Here is a 26,134-nt window from a genome sequence, read left to right as displayed (position 1 = left end):
GTGTCTGTTGGCTGTATGAATGTCTTCTTTTGAGAAATGTCTGTTCATATCCTTTCCCCACTTTTTGATGGGGTTGTTTTTTTCTTGTATATTTGTTTGAGTTCTTTGTAGATTCTGGAAATTAGCCCTTTGTCAGATGAGTAGATTGCAAAAATTTTCTCCCATTCTGTAGGTTGCCTGTTCACTCTGATGGTAGTTTCTTTTGCTGTGCAGAAGCTCTTTAGTTTAATGAGATCCCATTTGTCAATTTTGGCTTTTGTTGCCGTTGCTTTTGGTGTTTTAGACATGAAGTCCTTGCCCATGCCTATGTCCTGAATGGTATTACCTAGATTTTCTTCTAGGGTTTTTATGGTATTAGGTCTAACATTTAAGTCTCTAATCCATCTTGAATTAATGTTCATATAAGGAGTAAGGAAAGGATCCAGTTTCAGCTTTCTACTTATGGCTAGCCAATTTTCCCAGCACCATTTATTAAATAGGGAATCCTTTCCCCATTTCTTGTTTTTGTCAGGTTTGTCAAAGATCAGATGGTGGTAGATGTGTGGCATTTTTCTGAGGACTCCGTTCTGTTCCATTGGTCTATATCTCTGTTTTGGTACCAGTACCATGCTGTTTTGGTTACTGTAGCCTTGTAGTATAGTTTGAAGTCAGGTAGCGTGACGCCTCTGGCTTTGTCCTTTTGACTTAGGATTGTCTTGGCAATGCAGGCTCTTTTTTGGTTCCATATGACCTTTAAAGCAGTTTTTTCCAATTCGGTGAAGAAACTCATTGGTAGCTTGATGGGGATGGCATTGAATCTATAAATAACCTTGGGCAGTATGGCCATTTTCACGATATTGATTCTTCCTATCCATGAGCATGGTATGTTCTTCCATTTGTTTGTGTCCTCTTTGATTTCACTGAGCAGTGGTTTGTAGTTCTCCTTGAAGACGTCGTTTACATCCCTTGTAAGTTGGATTCCTAGGTATTTTATTCTCTTTGAAGCAATTGTGAATGGAAGGTCATTCCTGATTTGGCTCTCTACTTGTCTGTTACTGGTGTATAAGAATGCTTGTGATTTTTGCACATTAATTTTGTATCCTGAGACTTTGCTGAAGTTGCTTATCAGCTTAAGAAGATTTTGGGCTGAGACAATGGGGTTTTCTAAATATACAATCATGTCATCTGCAAACAGGGACAATTTGACTTCTTCTTTTCCTAACTGAATACCCTTGATTTCTTTCTCTTGCCTGATTGCCCTAGCCAGAACTTCCAACACTATGTTGAATAGGAGTGGTGAGAGAGGGCATCCCTGTCTTGTGCCAGTTTTCAAAGGGAATTTTTCCAGTTTTTGCCCATTCAGTATGATATTAGCTGTGGGTTTGTCATAAATAACTCTTATTATTTTGAGGTACGTTCCATCAATACCGAATTTGTTGAGCGTTTTTAGCATGAAGGGCTGTTGAATTTTGTCAAAAGCCTTTTCTGCATCTATTGAGATAATCATGTGGTTCTTGTCTTTGGTTCTGTTGATATGCTGGATTACGTTGATTGATTTGCGAATGTTGAACCAGCCTTGCATCCCAGGGATGAAGCCCACTTGATCATGGTGGATAAGCTTTTTGATGTGCTGCTGAATCCGGTTTGCCAGTATTTTATTGAGGATTTTTGCATCGATGTTCATCAGGGAGATTGGTCTAAAATTCTCTTTTTTTGTTGTGTCTCTGCCAGGCTTTGGTATCAGGATGATGTTGGCCTCATAAAATGAGTTAGGGAGGATTCCCTCTTTTTCTATTGATTGGAATAGTTTCAGAAGGAATGGTACCAGCTCCTCCTTGTACCTCTGGTAGAATTCAGCTGTGAATCCATCTGGTCCTGGGCTTTTTTTGGTGGGTAGGCTATTAATTGTTGCCTCAAATTCAGAGCCTGCTATTGGTCTATTCAGGGATTCAACTTCTTCCTGGTTTAGTCTTGGGAGAGTGTACGTGTCCAGGAAATTATCCATTTCTTCTAGATTTTCTAGTTGATTTGCGTAGAGGTGTTTATAGTATTCTCTGATGGTAGTTTGTATTTCTGTGGGGTCGGTGGTGATATCCCCTTTATCATTTTTTATTGCGTCTATTTGATTCCTCTCTTTTTTCTTCTTTATTAGCCTTGCTAGCGGTCTGTCAATTTTGTTGATCTTTTCAAAAAACCGACTCCTGGATTCATTGATTTTTTGGAGGGTTTTTTGTGTCTCTAGCTCCTTCAGTTCTGCTCTGATCTTACTTATTTCTTGCCTTCTGCTAGCTTTTGAATGTGTTTGCTCTTGCCTCTCTAGTTCATTTAATTGTGATGTTAGAGTGTCAATTTTAGATCTTTCCTGCTTTCTCTTGTGGGCACTTAGTGCTATAAATTTCCCTCTACACACTGCTTTAAATGTGTCCCAGAGATTCTGGTATGTTGTATCTTTGTTCTCATTGGTTTGAAAGAACATCTTTATTTCTGCTTTCATTTCGTTATGTACCCAGTAGTCACTCAGGAGCAGGTTGTTCAGTTTCCATGTAGTTGAGCGGTTTTTATTGAGTTTCTTAGTCCTGAGTTCTAGTTTGATTGCACTGTGGTCTGAGAGACAGTTTGTTATAATTTCTGTTCTTTTACATTTGCTGAGGAGTGCTTTACTTCCAATTATGTGGTCAATTTTGGAATAAGTGCGATGTGGTGCTGAGAAGAATGTATATTCTGTTGACTTGGGGTGGAGAGTTCTATAGATGTCTATTAGGTCCGCTTGGTGCAGAGATGAGTTCAATTCCTGGATATCCTTGTTAACTTTCTGTCTCGTTGATCTGTCTAATGTTGACAGTGGAGTGTTGAAGTCTCCCATTATTATTGTATGGGAGTCTAAGTCTCTTTGTAAGTCTCTAAGGACTTGCTTTATGAATCTGGGTGCTCCTGTATTGGGTGCATATATATTTAGGATAGTTAGCTCTTCCTGTTGAATTGATCCCTTTACCATTATGTAATGGCCTTCTTTGTCTCTTTTGATCTTTGATGGTTTAAAGTCTGTTTTATCAGAGACTAGGATTGCAACCCCTGCTTTTCTTTGTTCTCCATTTGCTTGGTAGATCTTCCTCCATCCCTTTATTTTGAGCCTATGTATGTCTCTGCATGTGAGATGGGTCTCCTGAAGACAGCAGACTGATGGGTCTTGACTTTTTACCCAGTTTGCCAGTCTGTGTCTTTTAATTGGAGCATTTAGTCCATTTACATTTAAGGTTAATATTGTTATGTGTCAGCGTGATCCTGCCATTATGCTATTAACTGGTTATTTTGCTCATTAGTTGATGCAGTTTCTTCCTAGCCTCGATGGTCTTTACATTTTGGCATGTTTTTGCAATGGCTGGTACCGGTTGTTCCTTTCCATGTTTAGGGCTTCCTTCAGGGTCTCTTGTAAGGCAGGCCTGGTGGTGACAAAATCTCTAAGCATTTGCTTATCTGTAAAGAATTTTATTTCTCCTTCACTTATGAAACTTAGTTTGGCTGGATATGAAATTCTGGGTTTAAAATTCTTTTCTTTAAGAACGTTGAATATTGGCCCCCACTCTCTTCTGGCTTGTAGAGTTTCTGCCGAGAGATCTGCTGTCAGTCTGATGGGCTTCCCTTTGTGGGTAACCCGACCTTTCTCTCTGGCTGCCCTTAAGATTTTTTCCTTCATTTCAACTTTGGTGAATCTGGCAATTATGTGTCTTGGAGTTGCTCTTCTGGAGGAGTATCTTTGTGGCGTTCTCTGTATTTCCTGAATTTGAATGTTGGCCTGCCCTGCTAGGTTGGGGAAGTTCTCCTGGATGATATCCTGTAGAGTGTTTTCCAATTTGGTTCCATTTTCCCCCTCACTTTCAGGCACCCCAATCAGACGTAGATTTGGTCTTTTTACATAATCCCATACTTCTTGCAGGCTTTGTTCATTTCTTTTTCTTCTTTTTTCTTTTGGTTTCTCTTCTCGCTTCATTTCATTCATTTGATCCTCCATCGCTGATACTCTTTCTTCCAGTTGATCGAGTCGGTTACTGAAGCTTGTGCATTTGTCACGTATTTCTCGTGTCATGGTTTTCATCTCTGTCATTTCGTTTATGACCTTCTCTGCATTAATTAGTCTAGCTGTCAATTCTTCCACTCTTTTTTCAAGATTTTTAGTTTCTTTGCGCTGGGTACGCAATTCCTCCTTTAGCTCTGAGAGGTTTGATGGACTGAAGCCTTCTTCTCTCATCTCATCAAAATCATTCTCTGACCAGCTTTGATCCGTTGCTGGCGATGGGCTGTGCTCCTTTGCAGGAGGAGATGCGCTCTTATTTTTTGAATTTCCAGCTTTTCTGCCCTGCTTCTTCCCCATCTTTGTGGTTTTATCTGTCTCTGGTCTTTGATGATGGTGACGTACTGATGGGGTTTTGGTATAGGTGACCTTCCTGTTTGATAGTTTTCCTTCTGACAGTCAGGACCCTCAGCTATAGGTCTGTTGGAGATTGCTTGAGGTCCACTCCAGACCCTGTTTTCCTGGGTATCAGCAGCAGAGGTTGCAGAAGACAGAATATTGCTGAACAGCGAGTGCACCTGTCTGATTCTTGCTTTGGAAGCTTCCTCTCAGGGGTGTACTCCACCCTGTGAGGTGTGGGGTGTCAGACTGCCCCTAGTGGGGGATGTCTCCCAGTTAGGCTACTCAGGGGTCAGGGACCCACTCGAGCAGGCAGACTGCCCCTTCTCAGATCTCAACCTCCGTGTTGGGAGATCCACTGCTCTCTTCAAAGCTGTCAGACAGAGTCGTTCGCGTTTGCACAGGCTTCTGCTCCTTTAGCTGAGCCCTGTCCCCAGAGGCGCAGTCTACAGAGACAGGCAGGTTTCCTTGAGCTGCTGTGAGCTCCACCCAGATCGAGCTTCCCAGCGGCTTTATTTACCTACTTAAGCCTCAGCGATGGCGGTCGCCCCTCCCCCAGCCTCGCTGCTGCCTTGCGGTTAGATTGCCGCAGACTGCTGTGTTAGCAAGGAGGGAGGCTCCGTGGGTGTGGGACCCTCCCGGCCAGGTGTGGGATATATTCTCCGGTGTGCCAGTGTTATAGCGCCGTATTGGGGTGGGAGTTACCCGATTTTCCAGGTGTTGTGTGTCTCAGTTCCCCTGGCTAGGAAAAGGGACTCCCTTCCCCCTCGCGCTTCCCAGGTGAGGCGGTGCCTCGCCCTGCTTCAGCTCTCGCTGGTCAGGCTGCAGCAGCTGACCCGCACGGATTGTCCGGCACTCCCGAGTCAGATGACCCCAGTACCTCAGTTGAAAATGCAGAAATCACCGGTCTTCTGTGTCGCTCGCGCTGGGAGATGGAGACTGGAGCTGTTCCTATTCGGCCATCTTGCTCCCCCCCCCCCCTTGTCATTTTCTATAGTCTAGCCCTTGAGGGACTAAGTAGACATCAGTAAGATTCAATTTTTGCCCAAAGATATTCAAAGAAAGATATCCAAGATAATTTTCTAAGGTTTGGAAACTGTCTTCTAATATTTTGACCCTGAGAACCACAATGTTTTTATAGAAAATGTGACTTTATTCAAAGGCAAGCAATTCAAATTATTAGAATGCAGAATGTTAGCCTTTCCTTTAATTTACCTAAATATATTTATACCATTATTTCACATAATAATTTTAATTATTATTTAATTTGAAACTAATTACCTATTCTTAAGAGTGAAGTAAGACCTAAAGGTCTTCAAAGTTTAGTATAATTAACCACAATGTGTAAGATACATAAATGTGTATATATATACACACATATATATTTATGCTATACTTTAATATTTGTATGCAATTTAGCCCTAAATTTCAATTCAATTTTTTTCCTGCTTAGCAAACACAGGCTGATCAATTGAAGCATATCAAAGCATTTTATAATATAAATAATACGAGAAAAGGAGATTTGCTCCAATTTTGGCAAATGAACTATTTATTTCTAAATACTAATAGAATTATCAAGTATATCTTTGAATGGAAAATTTTCCTTGAACATATATATATTTAAATTTGTCATTAGTAGAAGTAGAAGTAAGTATTGATGAACTAGCCCTTTAACAGAACTGTTGGCCAGGCAATGTGGCTCACGCTGGTAATCCCAACACTTTAGGAGGATGAGGTGGGAGGATCACTTGAGCCCAAGAGTTTGAGACAAGCCTGAGCAACATAGCAATACCCCATCTCTACAAAAACAATTTAAGAATTAGCCAGCCATGCACACAGTGAGCTGTGATTGTGTCACTGCACTCCAGCCTGGGTGAAAGTGATATTATCCCAGCGAGAGAGAGAGAGAGAGAGCGCCTCTTAATTTCCAAGTCCTTCTCTCTCTTTATTGTATCTAGACATTACCACATCCCTTTGATTGGCATACAGACATTGCTTACACTGCTTGTTAAACACTTCAATATATAAACAATTCATTGGTTCAACAATGAAGTACTAAACACTGCAGGAAAAAAAAATAAAACTGTGTTAAAAAAGGTCTGTTACTCCACTGAGTCAACTGACATATGATAATCAAGGGATATTGACCATGCTCTCCCAAAAGCAATTTATTCTGCGATGTTATGACCAAAATCATAGAAAATAAGGTCTAAAAAGAAATGTATACTTTTTAAAACTGTAATCCCTTACTTTTATAGCTGATTAAGCTGACATACAGAGAATTTAAGGGTATGCCTCAACATTCCTTTGTATTCCTATTATCTTTTTCAAAAATACAAATATACACATAAATTGTTGCAATTGAAAAATACATAAATATATTGGTAATATCTAATAATCTTTCTAATTGCGCTTAAAAAAAGAACAATTACTCCCTTACAAAATATCAATAGTTTATATTAAAGTGTTAACTTAGAAAAGTGATTAAAATGGTTCTTAGAAAAGTATTCTTCTATAAAATGAAGAGAAACATTTATTTTGAACTGAAACTTTAAGTCTGTTTCTAAATCTGACACTTATCTTTTGCCACATATCTTTTCAAAACTAACCACAGACAAGGAATGAACATCGGTCGTTTTAGAAGGTACAAATTCATAATAAACTAAGTAATTGATTTAGGAAAGGGAATAATTTTTTGAGCTAATCCATGCTGCCATAAATGTCTAGGACCTGAGATTCAAACACAGAAGCTCAAGTGACAAAATTTCTGTTTCTAATCCATTTAAATGGATGGCAGAACAAGAACGCTTACAATTTGCTGAATATTTGAAGGATGCCTTTAGCTGTTAGGCCTCGAGATGCTTTTTGAAATTCTGTGAACCGCAGCCATTGCATTGCAAAGCTTCCTTCATAATAAGCTCCTTATATTCCACAACACCTTGAAGGTGTTCATGAGTAAAGCAGACGTATATATAACCTTTAAATGATTTTAACTTAAAAACATTCCTTTAAGTCTGTAAAAAAAAAATTTAAATAGCTCAACATAGCTTCCTCAAAACCAAAAATGAGGGTAAAATACTGTTTATGCAAAGATTCAGTTTCTATGCAGTTTTTGCCTTTATGTTTTTATTGAGTTAGGGAAATATTATAAACCTAAAAAAGGCAAAAGGAGCAGAATACTATACATTAATCTTGAAGCATTCTCCTCATTACAAATTCTTCATTCGGGTTTGTGTCTTCTTGACCTTTATCTAATTGTCTAGCCTGGGGAAAAATATTTTTCTTCTTTTTCTCTTTTTCTGAGTGTATATATATCTCTATATACAGATACATATTTCCAAAACAATGCACATTGGATAGTCTTCTTTTCCCTTTGTTTTTAATGAATACCTTTCAAATTTTCTACAACTATAGTGAAATAAAAATTGTGAAAAAAATAACTTATTTTACTCTTCATTTTACATGGTGCCCAATAAGGACATTTTTATGCCTACCTGTTATAATTATTAGAAAGGATTCATAAAAATCATAATGTCCTACTTCAATTTCTCTAAATAAAATCTTAAGTTAATCACTTAATGTTAAAAAAACATTTTTAATTTAACTTAAAAAAATTTGTATTGTTTAGATTTTCAAAATATTAAACAGGGATTTCAGTCAACTGTTAAAATAGGAATTTCTCCTATAGTTTTTCCAGACTTCAGACACATTCAACCAATGGCTGCAGAGAACGGAGTTTAACTGCCAGTCAAAATAAAATAATGATCTATATCTACACTGTCTGACACAGTAGCCACCAGCCAGGTGTAGCTATTAAAATTAAATTACAATAGCTTCTCAGTCACACTAGCCATATTTCAAGTACTCAATAGCCACAATGTGGAGAGTGACTATCATTTTGGACAGCATAACTAAAGAACTATTCTGAGATTGCAGAAAGTCAATTAGGCACTGATTCTTAGACTTTTCTTCAGCCCCTACTTCTCAACATCTCTCCACTGTGTCTCCTCAATCCCCATCATACTGGATTCTTGCACAGACCCTTATTCTCTACCTATACCATTTGTTTTCAACTTAGGGTAATTTTGTCCCACAAGGGACATTTGTAACATCGGAAGACATTTTTTTTGTCACAGTTGGGAGAAGGGGAACTGTGAACATGCAGCAGGTAGAGGCCAGGAATCTGCTAAACATTATGCAATGCAGAGGACATCCCTCTCCAACAAAGAGTTGTGTGTCAATAGTGGCAACACTGAATTTGAAATATATTCCTTAAAATTATGTGCTATATGAAGTAGGTCCCATGCCTTTTTTTTTTCTCACTGTGATATGCACACACACAAAAACACACACACTCACCCCTAATATAGGAGGCTCTAAAAGAAAGGTAATGTTAGACAAATAAATCAAGATACAGAAGAGCATAAATGACATAATTCTAGGTTTTTGATGACAAAATTTTCTGAGTATGTATATGGTTGTGTATTTGTAAACAGGAAAAAAAGAAATTTTACAGAAGGTTGTCAATATGAATTACCTAGGAGAGTACCATTATCAGAAGGAAGGACAAAAGAAAAGGAGATAAATATGTAAAACTTATGTTACAAAATATAATCATTCTGAAAAGTTATATTTTAATCATTTAAATGATATAGCATATAAGAACTATCTCAAACGAAGTCAATGAAAGGAAAACTGTAAGCAAGTGAAGACTCATTAATTAATATGGTATTTTCATTCTAGAAGATAAACAGCTAATAAGTGAGAAAAACAATGCAGTTTCATACAGTGATAAGTCCTCTGAAGAATGTTAACAATTAGAAAATAGGTAAGGGGAGATATTCCTGACCTCAGGAAAGATGTCAGGGCTTAGAGAAATAAATTTGGGATTCATCTAGGTACAGATGGTGTGGAAAGCGACATGATTAGATGTGGTGTCCTAGGGAGTGAGAATAAGGAAGAGAGAGTTCAAATGAAGCCTGCACTCTGGCGTCTATGGAATAGAACATGGAAAAGGAGCCCACAGAGATGAATGACACAGAAATCGCACCAGACAAAAAAAAAAAAAAAAAAAAAATAGGGAGCGTTGTCCTTAAACATTAGTGTTGAAGGAGATGAGGACTAAGGGTTGACCAATGAATTAAGCAAGAAGAAGCCTGCTGGTGATGTTCACAAGAACAAGTGAAGTCGGTGGCAAGGATGAAAGCCTACTTGAGATGAGCCAAAAAGGGTAGAGTGGAAATAATGGGACAACTTTTACAGAGTTTCACTATAAAGTCTTTTGCAGGGGTGGTGCAGAGAAATAGGGCAATGAATGAAGAGGTGCAATGGGATATGATATGGTTAAATGTTTCTTTCCCATCCAAAATTGATGTTGAAACTTAATCCCCAACATAGCAGTATTAAGAGGTATGGCCTTTAGGATGTGTCAGTCTCATCTCATGAATAGGATTAGGTGCCCTTACAAAAGGGCTTGAGAGGCCAGCCACAGTGGCTCATGCCTGTAATCCCAGCACTTTGGGAGGCCGAGACAGGCAGATCACTTGAGGTCAGGAGTTCAAAACCAGCCTGGCCAACATGGTGAAACCCCATCTCTACTAAAAATAGAAAAAATAAATAAATTAGCTGGGCATGATGGTATGTGCCTGTAGTCCGCGCTACTCGGGAGGCGGAGGCAAGAGAATTGCTTGAACCCAAGAGACAGAGGTTGCAGTGAGCCAAGATCACACCACTGCACTCCAGTCTGGGCAACAGAGCAAGACTCCATCTCAAAAATAAAATAATAAAATAAAATACAATAAAATAAAAGGGCTTGACAGAGGAGTTCACCCCTCTTTGGATCCTGCCAGCATGAGAGGATATGGTGTTCCTTCCCTTGGGAGGATTCAGCAAAAATGCACTATCATGGGAGAACAAGCTCTTCCAGACACTGAACCTACTAGCACCTAGATCTTGGACTCCAGAACTGTGAGAGATAAATTTCTGTTCTTTATAAATGATCCAGTCTCAGGTATTTGGTTATAGCAGCACAAACGGAAAAAGACAAAATCAATGGAGGCATCTTAAAGAAGATATTTATCAAATTATGTTTGTATGTAGATTCTAATAATCCAGCAGAGTGAGGAAAACTCTAATGCAGGAGAAAGAGGAGGGATCATTGCAAGAGAAAACTCAGCAAGAAATGTAAGAAAAAAGTATCTGATATGTAAGGCAAGGAAGGGTTAGGCCTAGGTTAGAAAAGGAACAACTAGGTAGGTGATTACCCTTGAAACATTTATCAATATATCATGAGAAAGTGCTTTTCCCTAAGAGTACATAATATTTGGAGTTATTCCACTGCATTTGATTAAAATCAATATAGATTTATATCACAGCAGCTGGCCATAGCCAAAGACCCACAGCTTGCAATTTCAGTCAAGTAAACAATTAATTTGCATGATGAGAGACATCCTCTACATTCTCTATACATCCTCTACATTATCTATATTCCCTAAAATTATGGACTAAGATGGTTAGGATATAACTAAGTTAAATGCATAAGCAAATTAATGGAGTGATGCACATTATGAAGAATATTTCAGTTATTCTATGATCTTGGTACTATACAATGGCCATTAAAAAATACAAAATCTGAGGAATGCCTACTCATGTTTTAGAAGAAAAGAGAAAATTTATATCTAAATCAGAAAAACTTCATTCGTATAATATTTCCAAATAAATGACTTTTCTACTACAATAGCTATTTTAGCACATAGCAAGTAAGATACAATCTTAAAGTCACTGATAATCAATGCATTCCCCATTTTCTTATAACTCAAGCTAACAAGGACACCACCATCTTTTAAGATTCATCTGAAATGAGAAAAAGAAAAGCCCTTCTGTTCTTGGATGATTTTTATGCTTCAAACTAGGGATTTCTTATACCTTGCCAACACAAACAGAACACAAATAGCAATCTTTTGCAACCAGTTTGTAATAGCAACTGTCAGAGAAAGCAAAGGTTTTTTTCAGTATCTATAAATGTAAGTACAAAATTCTTCAATCAAAAAGTTCATATAAACCTGTTAAATATAGAAACAATAAACAAATTTTGAATATAATTGGCCAATTTCCCTTTTTGTCCACAATTACCCAAATAAGTCAAATTTACTTGTATGCATAATTTTATATTTACAAAGACAAAAATCTACAAAGGTAGTTTTCAAAGATCTCCAAAAATATTAGGCCTACAATGTTAGTATGACATCTACTTTCTCTACATATCTAGCTTTCTTCCTATCAAGAACAATAGGCTGATTCAGAAATCTTTAATGAACCCAGGAATAAGAGATCATGAGCTTTCTTTCCTTAACAGCTGAATAAAGTAGTTCAAAATCACAGCAAAATATTGTCTTACTCAGCACTACTGCTCTGGTAAAATTTCCTTTAATATCTAGTGATTCTTGGTTGAAACTTGTCTTTTACATAAAAGAAAAACATCCAAGTTAATCTTTTGATCACATTTAAATGCTTGATTTAGTCAGAAGGATGACAGCCCAAGAAATCAAAGCTAGAAAATATTATCACAGAAACCAAACTGTATTGATATAACACATATTTTAAGTTCAAGGAGCAAAACGTGAATTAGCTTGAATTTTATAACGAATATCTGCTTATAAATCAGTCTAACACCTTGGTTTTGAACAAAGTTTTGAATTACAAAATAGTGAAGCGGATGACATAACCTAAATACATAGAGAAAACTTCCCATAGAAACAGGCAGATTTTTAAAAATTGACACAAGAATTAAGAGGTAGTTGTTTCCATGCATTCTGACTCGTTTTTTGGGGGGTTGTTTTGCTTATTTAGTCAAACTGAAAGGCTTACCATCTTGCTGGCCATGAAGATTCTGGGGACTTTGCATTCTTTCTTCAAGATTGGAGCTAAGATCAGAGTTCACAGCTGACATCCGTGTTGAATCACTCATGTCAAATTCATCACTTTCTATTGAACTTTCATCCTGAAAATAGTTTTAAAATATCATCAAGCATTTAAAAATATAATACATTTAAATAATAACCATTTTATGTACAAGGTCAATTGAAGTGTAACCAGTAAATGTTTACAGAATTCAGAAAAGTATGTTACAAACTAATGGATGTTTAAAATAACAAACAATGGAATAATTTCTCCCTTCAAGGAATTTCAAGACTTGTGAAATAATATGTCCCTATGTACTCCAATATTTTAAAGGTAAAAATATATATTTAGAGACAGTGTAGTTTAGGAATTAACCTGAATAAAGAAAGAATGATTTTATAGTAAATACCTTCTAAAAGAGTTAATCATAAAATGTAACATAAAGAGAAATACAAGTTTTGATTAAAAACTAAATGACCGAAAAATGTTGTAAGCAGAAATCTTAGAATGCAGAAAGGGTCTTATAAAAAATTTTTCATTGGCAAACAGGATAGATTCTAATATAGCAAACTTATATATTAGGTTCAAAGTCCACATGTAATGGAGAGCAAGGTAATCTTAGTACACCTTTTCTTTCTTTGCAAGCAAATATAAATTGCATGGCAACCACAAAAAGGAGTTCTAGGTAAAATTGTGAATGAAACATTTACTAAAAGTCAGTTCATAAAATGGAATTACCAAAAGGCCACTTTGCTGAATGGCCAATTTATCAAAACTTTCCAAATGTTAAACCAAATCTAGGATATATTATTGCGGTCGTTTTACTGAAGCAAACTTCATTTGGAGAACTGATTTTTGGACAAATGGTGTACTTATACAGGCTGGAAGGCCCAGAAAACCTGTGCAAAATGTAAATGTTTAATCAAAATCTCTAGCTTTGACTTTAATTTGTAAATGTTTGATCTGAATGTTTAACACTAATGTAATAATCAGCAGTAGTAGTGCTGCTATTTATGTTGCACACGTTATTTATATTTCATCACAACTATGAATTAGCTACAAATTTGCAAACAATTTATAGATGAAGAAATTGAGGCATAGAGAAGTTAAATCATTGTCCCTGCTATTATATACTAGAACCAGTAGTCATATGAAGTCATCCAGACTCGAGGAAACAGCATCTTTGAATAGGAAGAATTACCTTGGTTTCATAAATGACATCTTGGCATTAGCAAAGAAGTTTCTATTATTAACTAACAAGACCATCCTGGTAGACTAATAAATTGGCATTCTGATTCTTAAGTCAGGCTCAGTGGTTTTGGTTGTGTTGTCTTTCCTTTACCAAAGACTGGGTCATGCTTGGGCACACTGAGTAGCACTAGCACTTCATTAAGTCCCTAAGGAAATGCCACTGTGTTAGATCTCTGGACAATCAGCCACATAGACTTCTCTTAGTTACATGCCCTCTCTCAATTCATTATGTTTACTCCAATTCTAAATTCTAGTGTGTGTGTGTGAGTGTGTGTGTGTTTGTGTCTGTGTGTGTATGCAAACATAAGAGACTTCAATGTGGACTGACATTATCAGTAATAACAATGTGGACTTGTTACTAATGTTGATCATATACAAATACATACATATATACACACATTGATAGATGATACAGATATCTATTACATACACTATATATACTTTCTGTGATGTCATAGTATTTTAGAGGATATTCTCTGAAGCCAGACTTCCTACATTCAGGTCCATATTCTGCCAGTTATTAGATATGCTACCTTAAGCAAGTTACCTCAACTTACTGTGCTTCAGTTTCTTTATCTATACAACAGAAATAAAAATTGTGCCAATCTCACAGAGTCATATGAGGAGTGAGGGAATGTACTATATTTAAAGTATCTAGAACAATGTCAGGTACATGATAAGCACAATAAAACTGTTTAATATTACTATATGGAATATACAATAAATTCTACAGAATATAATATATGCACATTTATTACAGTATATGAACATATACAACAAAATATAACACATTTCAATATAACGTAAAGGCAAACAAAATGTGTTACTAAAGTAGCTGTGTGTTTACATAAACACATAAACAGTCTTTATAAGTATTTGTTACAAAGGTCACAAAAAGCTAACTATAAGTAAGCTGGTAAAATATCATTTATATGGCATATAAATATGTAAAATGTACATGTATATGAGGATATGTATGTGTGTGTGTATTTATGTTTAAAGAAGAGCTAAATGTAAAGATTCAGGTCACAGACCCTGTTCTATGAAATGATTGTAAAAACAGCCACAGCATATTATGGAAAATCTATTATTTTTTTTACTACCACTAAAATGTATGCTGACACTCTTGCCGGCATATGTTTTAATAAATTCAGATGAGAGATTAAAATGTTTATGTAACCAAATGTATACGTATGTATTTTTATAATTAAAAAAAACCATGTTAAATTATTTATCATCATAAGTGGCTTAATAATTGAAAATATTTTAAATATTTTCTTCCACTATTACATATGAAATATAATTCACTTTCACAATTACATTCCTTATTAGAATTCAATTGTTACACATTTTCAAAAAGCTTTAATGACAATAAGTGCATGTATTCATTCTGTATATTCTATTCTAATTAATAATTGATTAAATTATTGTTTTTAATAAAAGCTAGCAGAGGTATATGAAATATAAGCTTGTGCTTTTTTGCCAACATAGAGATAATACCAATTACACTAGGAAGAAACTACTGAAAGCTTCTAAGATTAAGGAATCAGAAAACTTGACTGATCTGATATTAAGTATTTTATTCACGATTATCTGTAGACCATTCATCTAATTTCTTTTCTCTATGAAATTCTATTTTGTTTGACAACCAGAAAAAAACTCTCCACATCATACTGTGTGAGCTTATTTCTTACATGACTAAAATCTCATGATAATGAAAGTCATGACCAGAGATCATAATAATTCTGCCTCCTTGAAACTTAATGTTTTAATATTAGAACAATTTAACTGTAACTAATAATTTTCTTTTCAGTCTTTTCCCTTTTAAACATGGCACTTATTTACTTTTCAAAAGCTTTGTTATTGAGCTTTTATTTCTATCTTCAGAAGTTGCTTGAAATGGAGACCACTAATCTGCTCCATATTTCATTTTAGTTTCCAAGTTCCAGATATTACCTATAAAGGGTCTCTACCATGTACCTTCTGATTTCCCCTGCTATTGTCCTGCCTGATTAGTTCAAAATTGTATTTTTCCATTTCCTAAACTATATAATAATAGTCTCTCAGTTAACTTATCCACATCCAATTTCTCTACACCAGTCCTGCCTATCAACTATTGCCAAATTAAGCTTCCCATTTCTGAACATGTCACTTCTCTCCTGATAAATTTGTAGCCCTATCCATTGTTTACCAAATAATGTGTATGCTATTCAATCAAACATTTACAGTTTCCCCTAAGACTGCTTAGAAATCACTTCCACCAATCTTCTCTTTCTGTTGATTTTTTACAACTTATCGTCTGCTCAAATCAAATTAAAGCTTACATTATCAGCATCTCTATGAAATTCATCATCTCAAACCTTAGTGTGCATGAGTGTAGATTCTGTTAAAAATTCATATCCCCAGGTCCCACATATCAGACCTAGAATTAGCATCTTTGGGGTAGTGTCCTGCTACATGTAGTTCAATGAACTATTTAATGCTGGCTATCAGCCCAGTCCAGTGCTGTTCAAGAAAATATTGTGCAATGATGGAATTGCTCTATAATATTCTCTATTCAGTAAGGTAAATACTAGTTGTATGTGGCTATTGAACATTTGAAATATGGTGAGTGTGACTTAAGACCTGAATTTTTAGTTTTAGTTAATTTTAATTGATGTTCAGTTAAACTTAAACATTCACATGCGACTAATGACTACCATCTTGGGCAGTGCGTATCTGACAATCCTTTGTTGTGAGATCTTGAAAATATATTCAGTCATTCACTACTAGCAAAACAGTAAACATTTTAATAGATAAATTGCTTCATCTATCACATTCCATAGGATGAATTTCTAGTCAAGTAATATAAATATATTTGAAAAGTGTAATAATTACCATCAAATGATCCCCCAAAAAGTTTGTTCCAGTTTAAACCCTCACCAATCGTTCATAAGAAGGTCAAATGATCTCATATTGGATATAGTATTTTGTAAAATCTTTCTCAATGTGGTAAGCCTCAAATAACAAGTTAATTCACTAAAATTGTATTTTGGTTAATATAAGAGGTTGAGGTTTTTTTAATGGTTATTGACCATGCAGTGGATAATTTCCAAAGATGGCTACTATGGATCCCTTCCCCTCCCCACTGCCCCTTACATGTGTGCCACTCCTCAGATCAAGGAACAGTATTTCTCACTCCTCCCCTTGAAACTAGGCTGATTTTGTTATTTGCTTTGGTCAGCAGAAATGTGGCAGAAGTAATGTTGTGTCAGTCCCAGAACAACAGGGAGCTCCCACTTCCTGTCTCTTGCAAACCAGCTGCCACACAATAAAGCTGTCAGATAAGAAGTTTGATTACCCTGAGAGCAGCACACTGTGAGGAAGCATAAGCCAGCCACGGAGAGAGTGAGAGGTCACGTAAAGGAGCATAAAGGTGCATCAAGGAGCCAGGTACTTAAGTGAGGTTTTCTGGGACTATCCAGCCAGGTCCAGCTACCATTGAAAGTCACTGAGTAAATGATCCTAGCTTATGCCAGGAGTAACAAAATAAATCACCCAGAGGTTCTTGGCTAACTGCTTAACCCATAGAATAATGGGTATTAATAAATCATTGTTGTATTAAGTCACTAAGTTTTAGGGGTGGTAAATAGCAAAAGAAAACTGAAAACCATCTAATTTTTCCCCTTTGAGCTACAACATAGCATTCTATTTACATTGATTTGTTGCTTAAAAAAGCAAATAGTTAATACTAACTTTAAGTGGATGTGTTGCAGAGTAGGAAGACTTTGGGCTCCAAAGTTATTTAAACCTAGGTTCAAATACCTAATCTTCTCTCTACCAGTTTAATCATTAGGGTAAGTTTTATCAGCTAAAAACCTTGGTGCCCCATCTGCAAAATGGAGGTGGAACAACATGTCAGTGGTTCTAAGTAGTAAATTATTTATGGCCAGTTTCCTAAATTTTCCTGTGCATTTTTTCTCTCCACATCAATTCTTTCTTTGATGGGTACATAAAAAGAGTAATTTAATAGAATTTTGCCATTTGAACATGTTTTGACATTTTTCACAAGACAGTCTGAGCAAACTGTTTAAAAATATTATTTCAGGCTGGGCGCGGTGGTTCGCGCCTGTAAACCCAGCACTTTGGGAGGCCGAGGCAGGTGGGTCACCTGAGGTCAGGAGTTTGAGACCAGCCTGGCCAACATGGTGAAACCCTATCTCTACTAAAAATATAAAAATTAGCCTGACAAGGTGGTGGGCACCTGTAATCCTAGCTACTCAGGAGGCTGAGGCAGGAGAATCGCTTGAACCCGGGAGGCAGAGGTTGCAGGGAGCTGAGATCGTGCTACTGCACTCCAGAATGGGCAACAGAGTGAGACTTTCTCTCAAAAAAAAAAAAAAAAAAAAAGACAACAACTACACATCCCTGGTTATTTCAGTATCTCTGGAAACATCCTGACCTGTCACTTCCATGAACTCTTCCCTAATGATCTTGTCCTCTACCTTTCTTCAGTCATTTCGCTCTCATAATCATGTTGTATGCATTTCATTACCAGCAACTGCACATCCTCCAAAATCTTGATTTCAAGCATCCCATTCTCTACAACAACATCTCAAATTTTCCATATCACTTGCTCTAGTATTGCATGTATTCTAGTATTCTGATGAAATTTCTATCCCACTGATATTTATCACTCCTTGATTCTAACCCTCTAACCCTTTGGCACTGACCTCCCTGCTCTCGGCCCCCCTCTCTCATGACCTCACTCATCTTCTTATGTGGCTAGAATTCCAAGGCTTGTCATTTTAATCATACCCTCCTATACCACTTCTATTATTTTGACAAGACCCAAAATATGAGTAATTCTGTTTTTTGCCTTATTCTGTTCTACCCATGCCCCTGTATAGCTGGATATAGAGATGAACAATTATTTAAATGACCTCACTTGAAACTCAAGAGAGGTCCATTTTCCTGGTTAATTCACTCCTCACTGTCTACTTTTCACATTCTCTCCTCAAACTTTCAACACCTTCTCAAACACCCTCACTCTTGCTTTTTTGTTGTTGTTGTTAACTGATGAATTAGGAGCAAATAGAAGAACAATTCCATAATCTCCATGACTATTTCCATTCTCCTACCTCTATCTGATCCCTCCTGTCTGTGCTCCATTCTAAAGCCAACTTTTCCAATTTTGTACAAGAAATCCTACCTATTAATGCCAAGGACATTGCTTCATCAATTCTCCTTCCTCTTTCCTAAATCACTATTTTCCTCTGCTACATGAATCCCGTCAACATGTAAATATGCTATAATTTCTCTGATTTTATAAAAAACAATAATAAAAAACTCCTGTTCCCATGCTCCCTCTAGCTCCTACCTCTTTCCCCTGCTCCCCTTCATAGCAAACTCTTCAATGACTTTGCTGCTGTCATCCTGAGCACCCCATAAAAACTGCTCTTGTCAAGAACACCATTGACTTCCACCAGGCTAAATACAAATTTAATTTTCAGACTTCAGTATAATTGACTTTTCACTTGCTTTGACATAATACATTACCGTAGACATACTGAAAAACCTTTTTTCCAGTTTTATTCTAGTTCACAAACTCTCCTGCTTTTCCTGATACCCTGGGTGCTCTTTCTCAGTATCCCCTGTTGATTCCTCCTCATCTGCCAGATGTTATAACATTGGAATTTCCCAAATCAACGTTATTGGGCTTTGTTTGTTCAATCTACACTCGCTACCTTGGTAGTACCTTCAGGCACATGGCTTCACACACTATCTGCCAACGGATGATGCTTGGCCTTATGTCTAGCTTAATTCTTTGCTCTTAATCACACATGCCAACTGTCTAATTGACAAATCTACTTGAATCTCTAATAAACCTCTTAAATCCACTTGAATTTCTAATGAAGAGCTCACAATTGAACTTCCAATATCATACCTCAAATGTTTTCTACCCCCAGTTTTTCTTATACTAGTTAATACCAATCCTACCCTACTTGCTCAGATTACTGAGACATTACTACTCTTGACTTTCACACTTCTCATCGAATCTGTCAGCAAAACTTAAAATCTATATATAATTTCACCTCTTTTCACTACCTAAACCACTATGTCTTTGATCCAAGCCACTATTATCTTCTTTCCTGAAACATTCTTCAGAAGCTTTTGTTAAATCCAACTAAAATATATACTCATAAGATGACCATTGAAAACCCTTAGCATCAGCTTCTTCTAGAAGCATGTAGCAAAGGAAACTCTTGACAGCAGGGCAGCATCAGGTGTTTCACTTCCATGGAAACCCTTGAAGGGGTCATGTAGCAATTCACATAGTTAATTAGACATATTTTCTTTAGCTCTTCCTGTGATATAGCTCAGGTACAAGAAAACAGTAATCATACTGGGTAGGTTGGAAACTTGGCAGAGAAGCCCCATGCCCCAAAAGAGACAAAATATCTTATCACACCACAGTTAATACCTTAAGGTCCCCACAAAGGACATGTCAGTTACAAAAATTATTCAACTCAAGGAAATCTAAAGATTCTCACCAGATATTTCTAGTCTTCTGATACAGTTTAACAATTGGAATCATTTTTGCCACAGCAACGTTGCCTAGTAACACAGTTATCATTTCAGTTTTGCGGGACAGCAAACTCCAAAAGTTTTCAAAGGCCAATTTCTCATGCAGGAAGGAATAGAGCTTTGTTAACTCCTTACCCACACTGATTTCTGTAATAACCTTCTACTGGTGTCTGTGCATCCAGTTTTTTTTTTTTTTTTTTTTTCCTCTTCAGTCTATTCTCAGCCCACATGATTAAGTTAAAATATGGATCAGATCACATGACTTCTCTGCTCAAAACCTTCTAATGGCTCCCCATATTACTCGGAGTAAAATTTAAAAGTTCTTAAAATGTAAGACTCTATATATCTCTTTCCACTATCTCTTTAAACTCCTCTCCTATTTTCCTCTTCCTTGAGCATTCTGTTCCAACCATGTTGACTGTCTTGCTGTTCCTACAGCTACTAGATATGCACCTGCCTCAGGAACTTTTCACTGTATCCCTCTGCTACATGCACACATTTCCTTCACTTCTACTCAAATAACACATTTTAATAAAGCCTTTTAAACTTGTGATTCCCTAGTTCTACAGGGAGTCCCATGTCTGGCCTTCTTTATTTCTCTTAATAGCATTTAGCATCTTCTTATTTACCTATGGCCATTATTTTCTTTATTATCTATTTTCCTCCACAAACGACAAAGATTTTTCTCAATTTATTCACTGTTTTTCTTCAGGAGGGTCAAATACATAGAAAGTACTGAATAAATATTGGTTGAACTTACTGGATTAATGCTTATTCAAATTTAAATATAATTTGTCAGACAGGAATATTTCACTTAAATTCCATTTTAATGTGATTTCCTTTACTTAACCTCTTTTTCATCTTTCAATAAACACAATGTTCTAAAAATTTTGCAAATAATCTAACTAGTCATTTATCTAAATATTTTAAGGCAGCGTGACATCCAATTTAGTATTTTCAAAATATAAGGATAGGAGTTATTTTTCTAATACAGTTATAAATTTTAAAGGATCTATTTCTTTTGTGTAAAATACTTATGATTTTTTAGAAGCCAGAAGGGATCAGCATATGTGGGCGCATTGTTGGCAGAAACTGAATCATCTTACATTTTGGCCTAGAAATAAACATATCAACATCTAAATGAGCTTCCTACAAATAATCTGACAGCTCTAACTAGTTAATGAGACATTTAAAAATTTTTTTCAACTATATAATGAATTGTGAAGATAGTTTTTTTAATCATTCTCAGGGATGGAAGGACATTAGTATTTTCTTAATTGTCATTGATGTCTTTAACCCAATGATTTTATTACTATTTATTCAATTATTTATATGTAGCCATGAGGCAATATAAATTCCAATATTGCCACTGCACTAATATGAATGTTTGTAAGGAGCATAGCCTGAGTAATGTCTATTGAGATCAAACAATTTTATAAATAGAGCTTTCAGGTTAAACCTGCTTAAATACAGAGGAAAACTAAAAACTTGATTTGAGTTTTATGAATAAAGTAAGTTCAACAAAGTAATTTTAAAAGAATGCAATCATAGCTTAGCAAATAATTCTGTGTTTGACAAATAAACATTTAACCTCATTTCCTGTTTTAGAGAAATTTCAAGGAGACAATTTATTAGCCTGAGGACCTGGACCTGTTCCTAATACAAATAACCCAAATGCATCTATTGAGTATTAACTAGCCAACAAGGATGTACTAAGCACCTACTGTATATCTGCTATTGTTCTTTATTTTGGAGAATATAAACCATACATATATAACTTAGTCCCTGCTTTGACATAGCTTCAACCGCAATGGCTAGCTAACTAGAATCCTACAGAGTATTTAAGAAATATGTTTTTAGTGTCTATACATGCAGCATGTTGCTAAATTTTCACCATACAATTTAAATAGAATAACTGAAAACATCAAAACACTTCTAATTAAGAATGACCACAGACTGTCTCTAGGAAATGCACAGAAGTAAATAAATAACATATAGAATAGCAGTTAACTAAAAAATCACTTTAAAATTTATATAAGGTTTGAATGGTGGAGAAACGATAAGACTTGAAATACCCATTAAATCTACTTTTCTGATTGCCATGCAAAATAGACTTACTACTTAAATTTCCTTAGAATCTCAATTATTTCAGATATTTTATTGTGAACTTACCCGCTCTGAACTTTGTAGCACTTTACCAAGGCCAGCTCAATTATGGTCTACTAAGGAAAATGTAGCTTTCTTGGGAACAAACAAATTCCCACATAACACTAAGACAGAGGTGTTAAGACAGGGGCTCTGTATTGTGGACTAGGAGTTTCTGCTCGCTTTCTCCATCTGTGCAACCGTGGTAAGATTCATTCATTAAAAAATAAATTACTATCTTCAAAATGCCATCATGCTTAATATGATAGTCGTGGTTATCAAGCTTCGTTCCAATTTGTAAGTGATGCAAATGTAGATGTTTTTATTTTACCTCATCTTGCTGTGAGTTTAGCAGCTGCAGTTTCATGTGCTTCATGTAGGCCATGGTAATTGGCATGTTGTAGTCAATCATGCTGGTCACCAAAGTGGGAGGTTTTCCGTTATCTGTAATAAAACATTTTTAATGGGTAATGAAAGTGACACTGCATTCTACCTGTAATTTGAAAATGATCTATTTCTCCAAATTGAAACAGGATTTTAGATACCAAGTGTCTTAAAGCATGGTAGCATTATAGTTGGATGGTAGAAAAAATAACTAGTAAGGTTCTACAAAGGTGTACTGATACTGTTTAATAGTACTAATTAATTTTTTCTAAGTGCAGGGGAACTTTTAAACATCCTGAGTAACCATAGATAAACCTAATGTGGTGACTAACACAATTATTTGTATTTTTCTTCTCTGCTTTACTTTCTATATGTATTTTTTGAATACCAAATGAAATTTGCTCCATTTTTTGCTTTTGGCCATTCCATTTAACCTTTAAGACATAGGAATGAGCCAGCAAAAATGTATCTCTGAGACTGACAGAATCTCTGAGAGAAAGTCATATTTAGCTAAATAATTTTCTATAATTTTAATGAGAACTAAAGCCAAATCATAATTTTTATGTAAAACTTTTTAGCAAAGAAACTCCACATTATTCATAATTTTTAGAAATAAAGAATCGGTAGACTTGAAAAGACATTGATAGAAACCAATTTCCTTGTGGAATATATCTAAAATACCATGAAATACATATAATAAGTGAAAATTAAAACATTATTACAGGGAAAAATGTTATTTGCCACAGCTGAAACTGTCTTTCTTCTAACAATGGGCACTGAATTACTTTGTAAGTGGATATTCAAAATTCACTGCCTCCTACTTGAATAAATGAGATGATCTGACTTGTTGAACTGTTTCAGTCTACCACGTTTTTATAAAAATGTGAGATATAAATTGCCATTATGAATAAAATTGCTTTAAATCTCACTATTTGACACTGCAACTACCTTTATGATCTGTTCCATCTGGGTTTAAATGCATTCTTTTCTGGCACTCTGAGCAGCTCATTAGAAATCGTGTCACCGCTTCTCTTGGTAGGAAGGCATAGCTCTCTGAAATCTGAAATGATTCACAAAATATAGGTGTTATTATATAAGCTGGCTGAGCATGATTTAACAGAAATGATCATTGTATTTCCAAATAAGACACGTTATTCCATAATGGCAGGAAGCACAATGAAAGCATGCATTGCATACCATGCATCATTTCAAGAAATATCTATCAAACTTGATTAGATGACTTTTAATAAGAGCCAATAAGGCCATGTGGAGATAAAAATCAACCACATCTCGATGAGCATCTGTTTATATTTTTGCATTTCTTTCAGGTAAAATAATCACATGTACAGATATCCTAATGAATTTTCCTTATTATTAAACATTGCCAACATTGTTGTTAAAGTTACTGCTAGCACAATCAAATTTGTATCCAATTTTAAATACTTTTTTTTGTAATTTAGCCCCAAGAAGGAGCAATAAACTTTGGATTTTGCACAATGAACATTTCTTCATTGATGCTTTTCAAAATATTTTAAGTGAGAATAAAAAATAAATTCAAACAGACCTCATGTATATATTTACTGCAGTGAATCATCCCTTCCACAGAAAATGACACACCTGGAAATGCATTTAGGCCACATATTTCATTTATTTTATGTCAATTTTTAATAATATATGTCCATAATAGCTCACACTGACTGTTAGAGCAAGCCTTTTCTGTGGCCTATGTAGAGCTTTGTTTTCAGAACCAAGATCTAGAATCAAGTTAGAAATCTATACTACCATTACAGTAATTTTATAAATATTAACTTTTCAAAAACCAAGTTCTCCCATCAAAGCAAATAATTCCTTAAGCGAAACTGATAGATAGTTGAATATCTTTAAATAAAAGCTTACAGTGACTCAGACAGTGCTGGTAAGAAGTCTGATGCAGGGCTTAAGTTTTCCACCATAGCACTAACATTTTACATGAAATATAAGATAAGCAATAGGAATAAATGAGTTGCAAATAAGACATAAATGCCACAGATGATTTCTTAGGTGCATCTATAGTCCTTACAAACACTGATGTATTTTAAATTAGTAAAAGTGAGGGAAAATGTGCAACAAATGTATAATTAAGTGTAAACGGGTGCTAGTTCTCTTAGTGGTGATGGAGTCACCTTTTGCTTATCCATGCTATAGGAGCATAGACTTGAGGAAACCCCATATACTGAGATCCCAAATTGTAAAGCTCATTTTCTCTTAATTTAATATTAAAATCAGTTTGTACCACATAGCCTAATCCTATTGACTTTAAGGGAAAAGGAGTGATAAGAATACTGAAGAGGAGAAACAAGCTTACAATTAAAATCTGCCATTGATAATCCACATTCAGGTCATTAAAATTCAATAATCCTAGGGGTTGAAATACAGAACTCTTATTTTTAAATATAATATTGACAGACTAAGATATCCAGACTTCAAAAAATACTGCTTCAGACTATGCAGTTATTGCGTGAGGATAATGATCAGAACAATTCTAAACTATTTTATGAAAAATTTTATATTATTTAACAAGAATATATATATATAATTTACATTCTCATTCATTTTCTCTCTCTTTTTCTATAAACGCATACAGCATATATGAATTTAAATTCTATTTTTCTGTTTTTACAGAGAGAATAAATACTTTTAGCTGATTTATTTCATTAGAGATCATTATTTTCTTACTCCCTGAAGAAATACTTTATACTAATTCAGAAGAAAAAAAAGGCATCCTCCATCCTTATGTTTTATATTTTAAATCATATCGAGTTATAGTCCATTAGAACTCATGGGTCTGACCAGTAAATTTATTATCAAATAGGATTTCAGGCAAAAGCTCCATTGGTTTTTCTAGATTTCTATTAAATGTTTTATCTACTTTATAAAAGAGAAACATTTCATCAAAAGATAGATAGGTAAGTGATGGAGTTGGAGAGACACTTGATTGGCTTCCACAGCCCTGATACTTTCTGAAAGTTTCTCTTTTCCCCATGCTAATGAAGCACTTATGTAGAAATCCCTTCTGGATAGATTTATCATTGACCTGAATCAATCCTATGACTTGTCTAGCAGCATTTAACCCCAAATCAAATTTTCTTGAAATTCTTAATAATCATATCACATTAGTTTTATAGCTTTACTCTGAAAAATACTACATGTAACAGTCAAAAATAGGTTTGTGCTCATGTATACATGTATGTATGAAATAACACAAAGCCCACTTTGTATCTTAGAAAATATTTTTAAGCAAATATTGTATCATATTATTCTTTCTGCTGTGGCTCTAACATAGTACTTGCCATGTCACTATATATTACATAAGATAAAAGCACTTATATGGGAATAATTTTCTTGGTGTTTAGAATTCATGTTATAGGGACACCTGCCATGGCATTCCACTCCCCTTGAATCTTTTCTTCCCCACCTCATATTCACTGGGACCCACAGACCACAGAGTCCTCCTATGCACAC

The 26,134-nt window shown here is 35.5% G+C and overlaps 1 protein-coding gene across 10 annotated transcripts in view; it reads right to left on the bottom strand.

The window, feature by feature from the left end:
• The window catches only part of NOL4 (nucleolar protein 4), a 407,984-nt gene that overhangs the window by 272,619 nt on the left and 109,231 nt on the right, over window positions 1–26,134 (bottom strand). For all 10 annotated transcript variants that reach the window (XM_023207729.1, XM_023207730.1, XM_023207721.1 and 7 more), the window contains 3 exons: window positions 23,582–23,693; window positions 22,581–22,693; window positions 12,254–12,386 (listed from right to left, as the gene is read on the bottom strand). In XM_023207729.1, coding sequence (XP_023063497.1) covers window positions 12,254–12,386; window positions 22,581–22,693; window positions 23,582–23,642 — 307 coding nt within the window. In that variant the 5' untranslated portion in view covers window positions 23,643–23,693. The remainder of the gene's footprint in view (window positions 1–12,253; window positions 12,387–22,580; window positions 22,694–23,581; window positions 23,694–26,134) is intronic.

Source organism: Piliocolobus tephrosceles, chromosome 18, assembly GCF_002776525.5.
Source record: "Piliocolobus tephrosceles isolate RC106 chromosome 18, ASM277652v3, whole genome shotgun sequence".
NCBI lineage: Eukaryota > Metazoa > Chordata > Mammalia > Primates > Cercopithecidae > Piliocolobus > Piliocolobus tephrosceles.
This window is presented reverse-complemented; position numbering and strand designations above follow the sequence as displayed.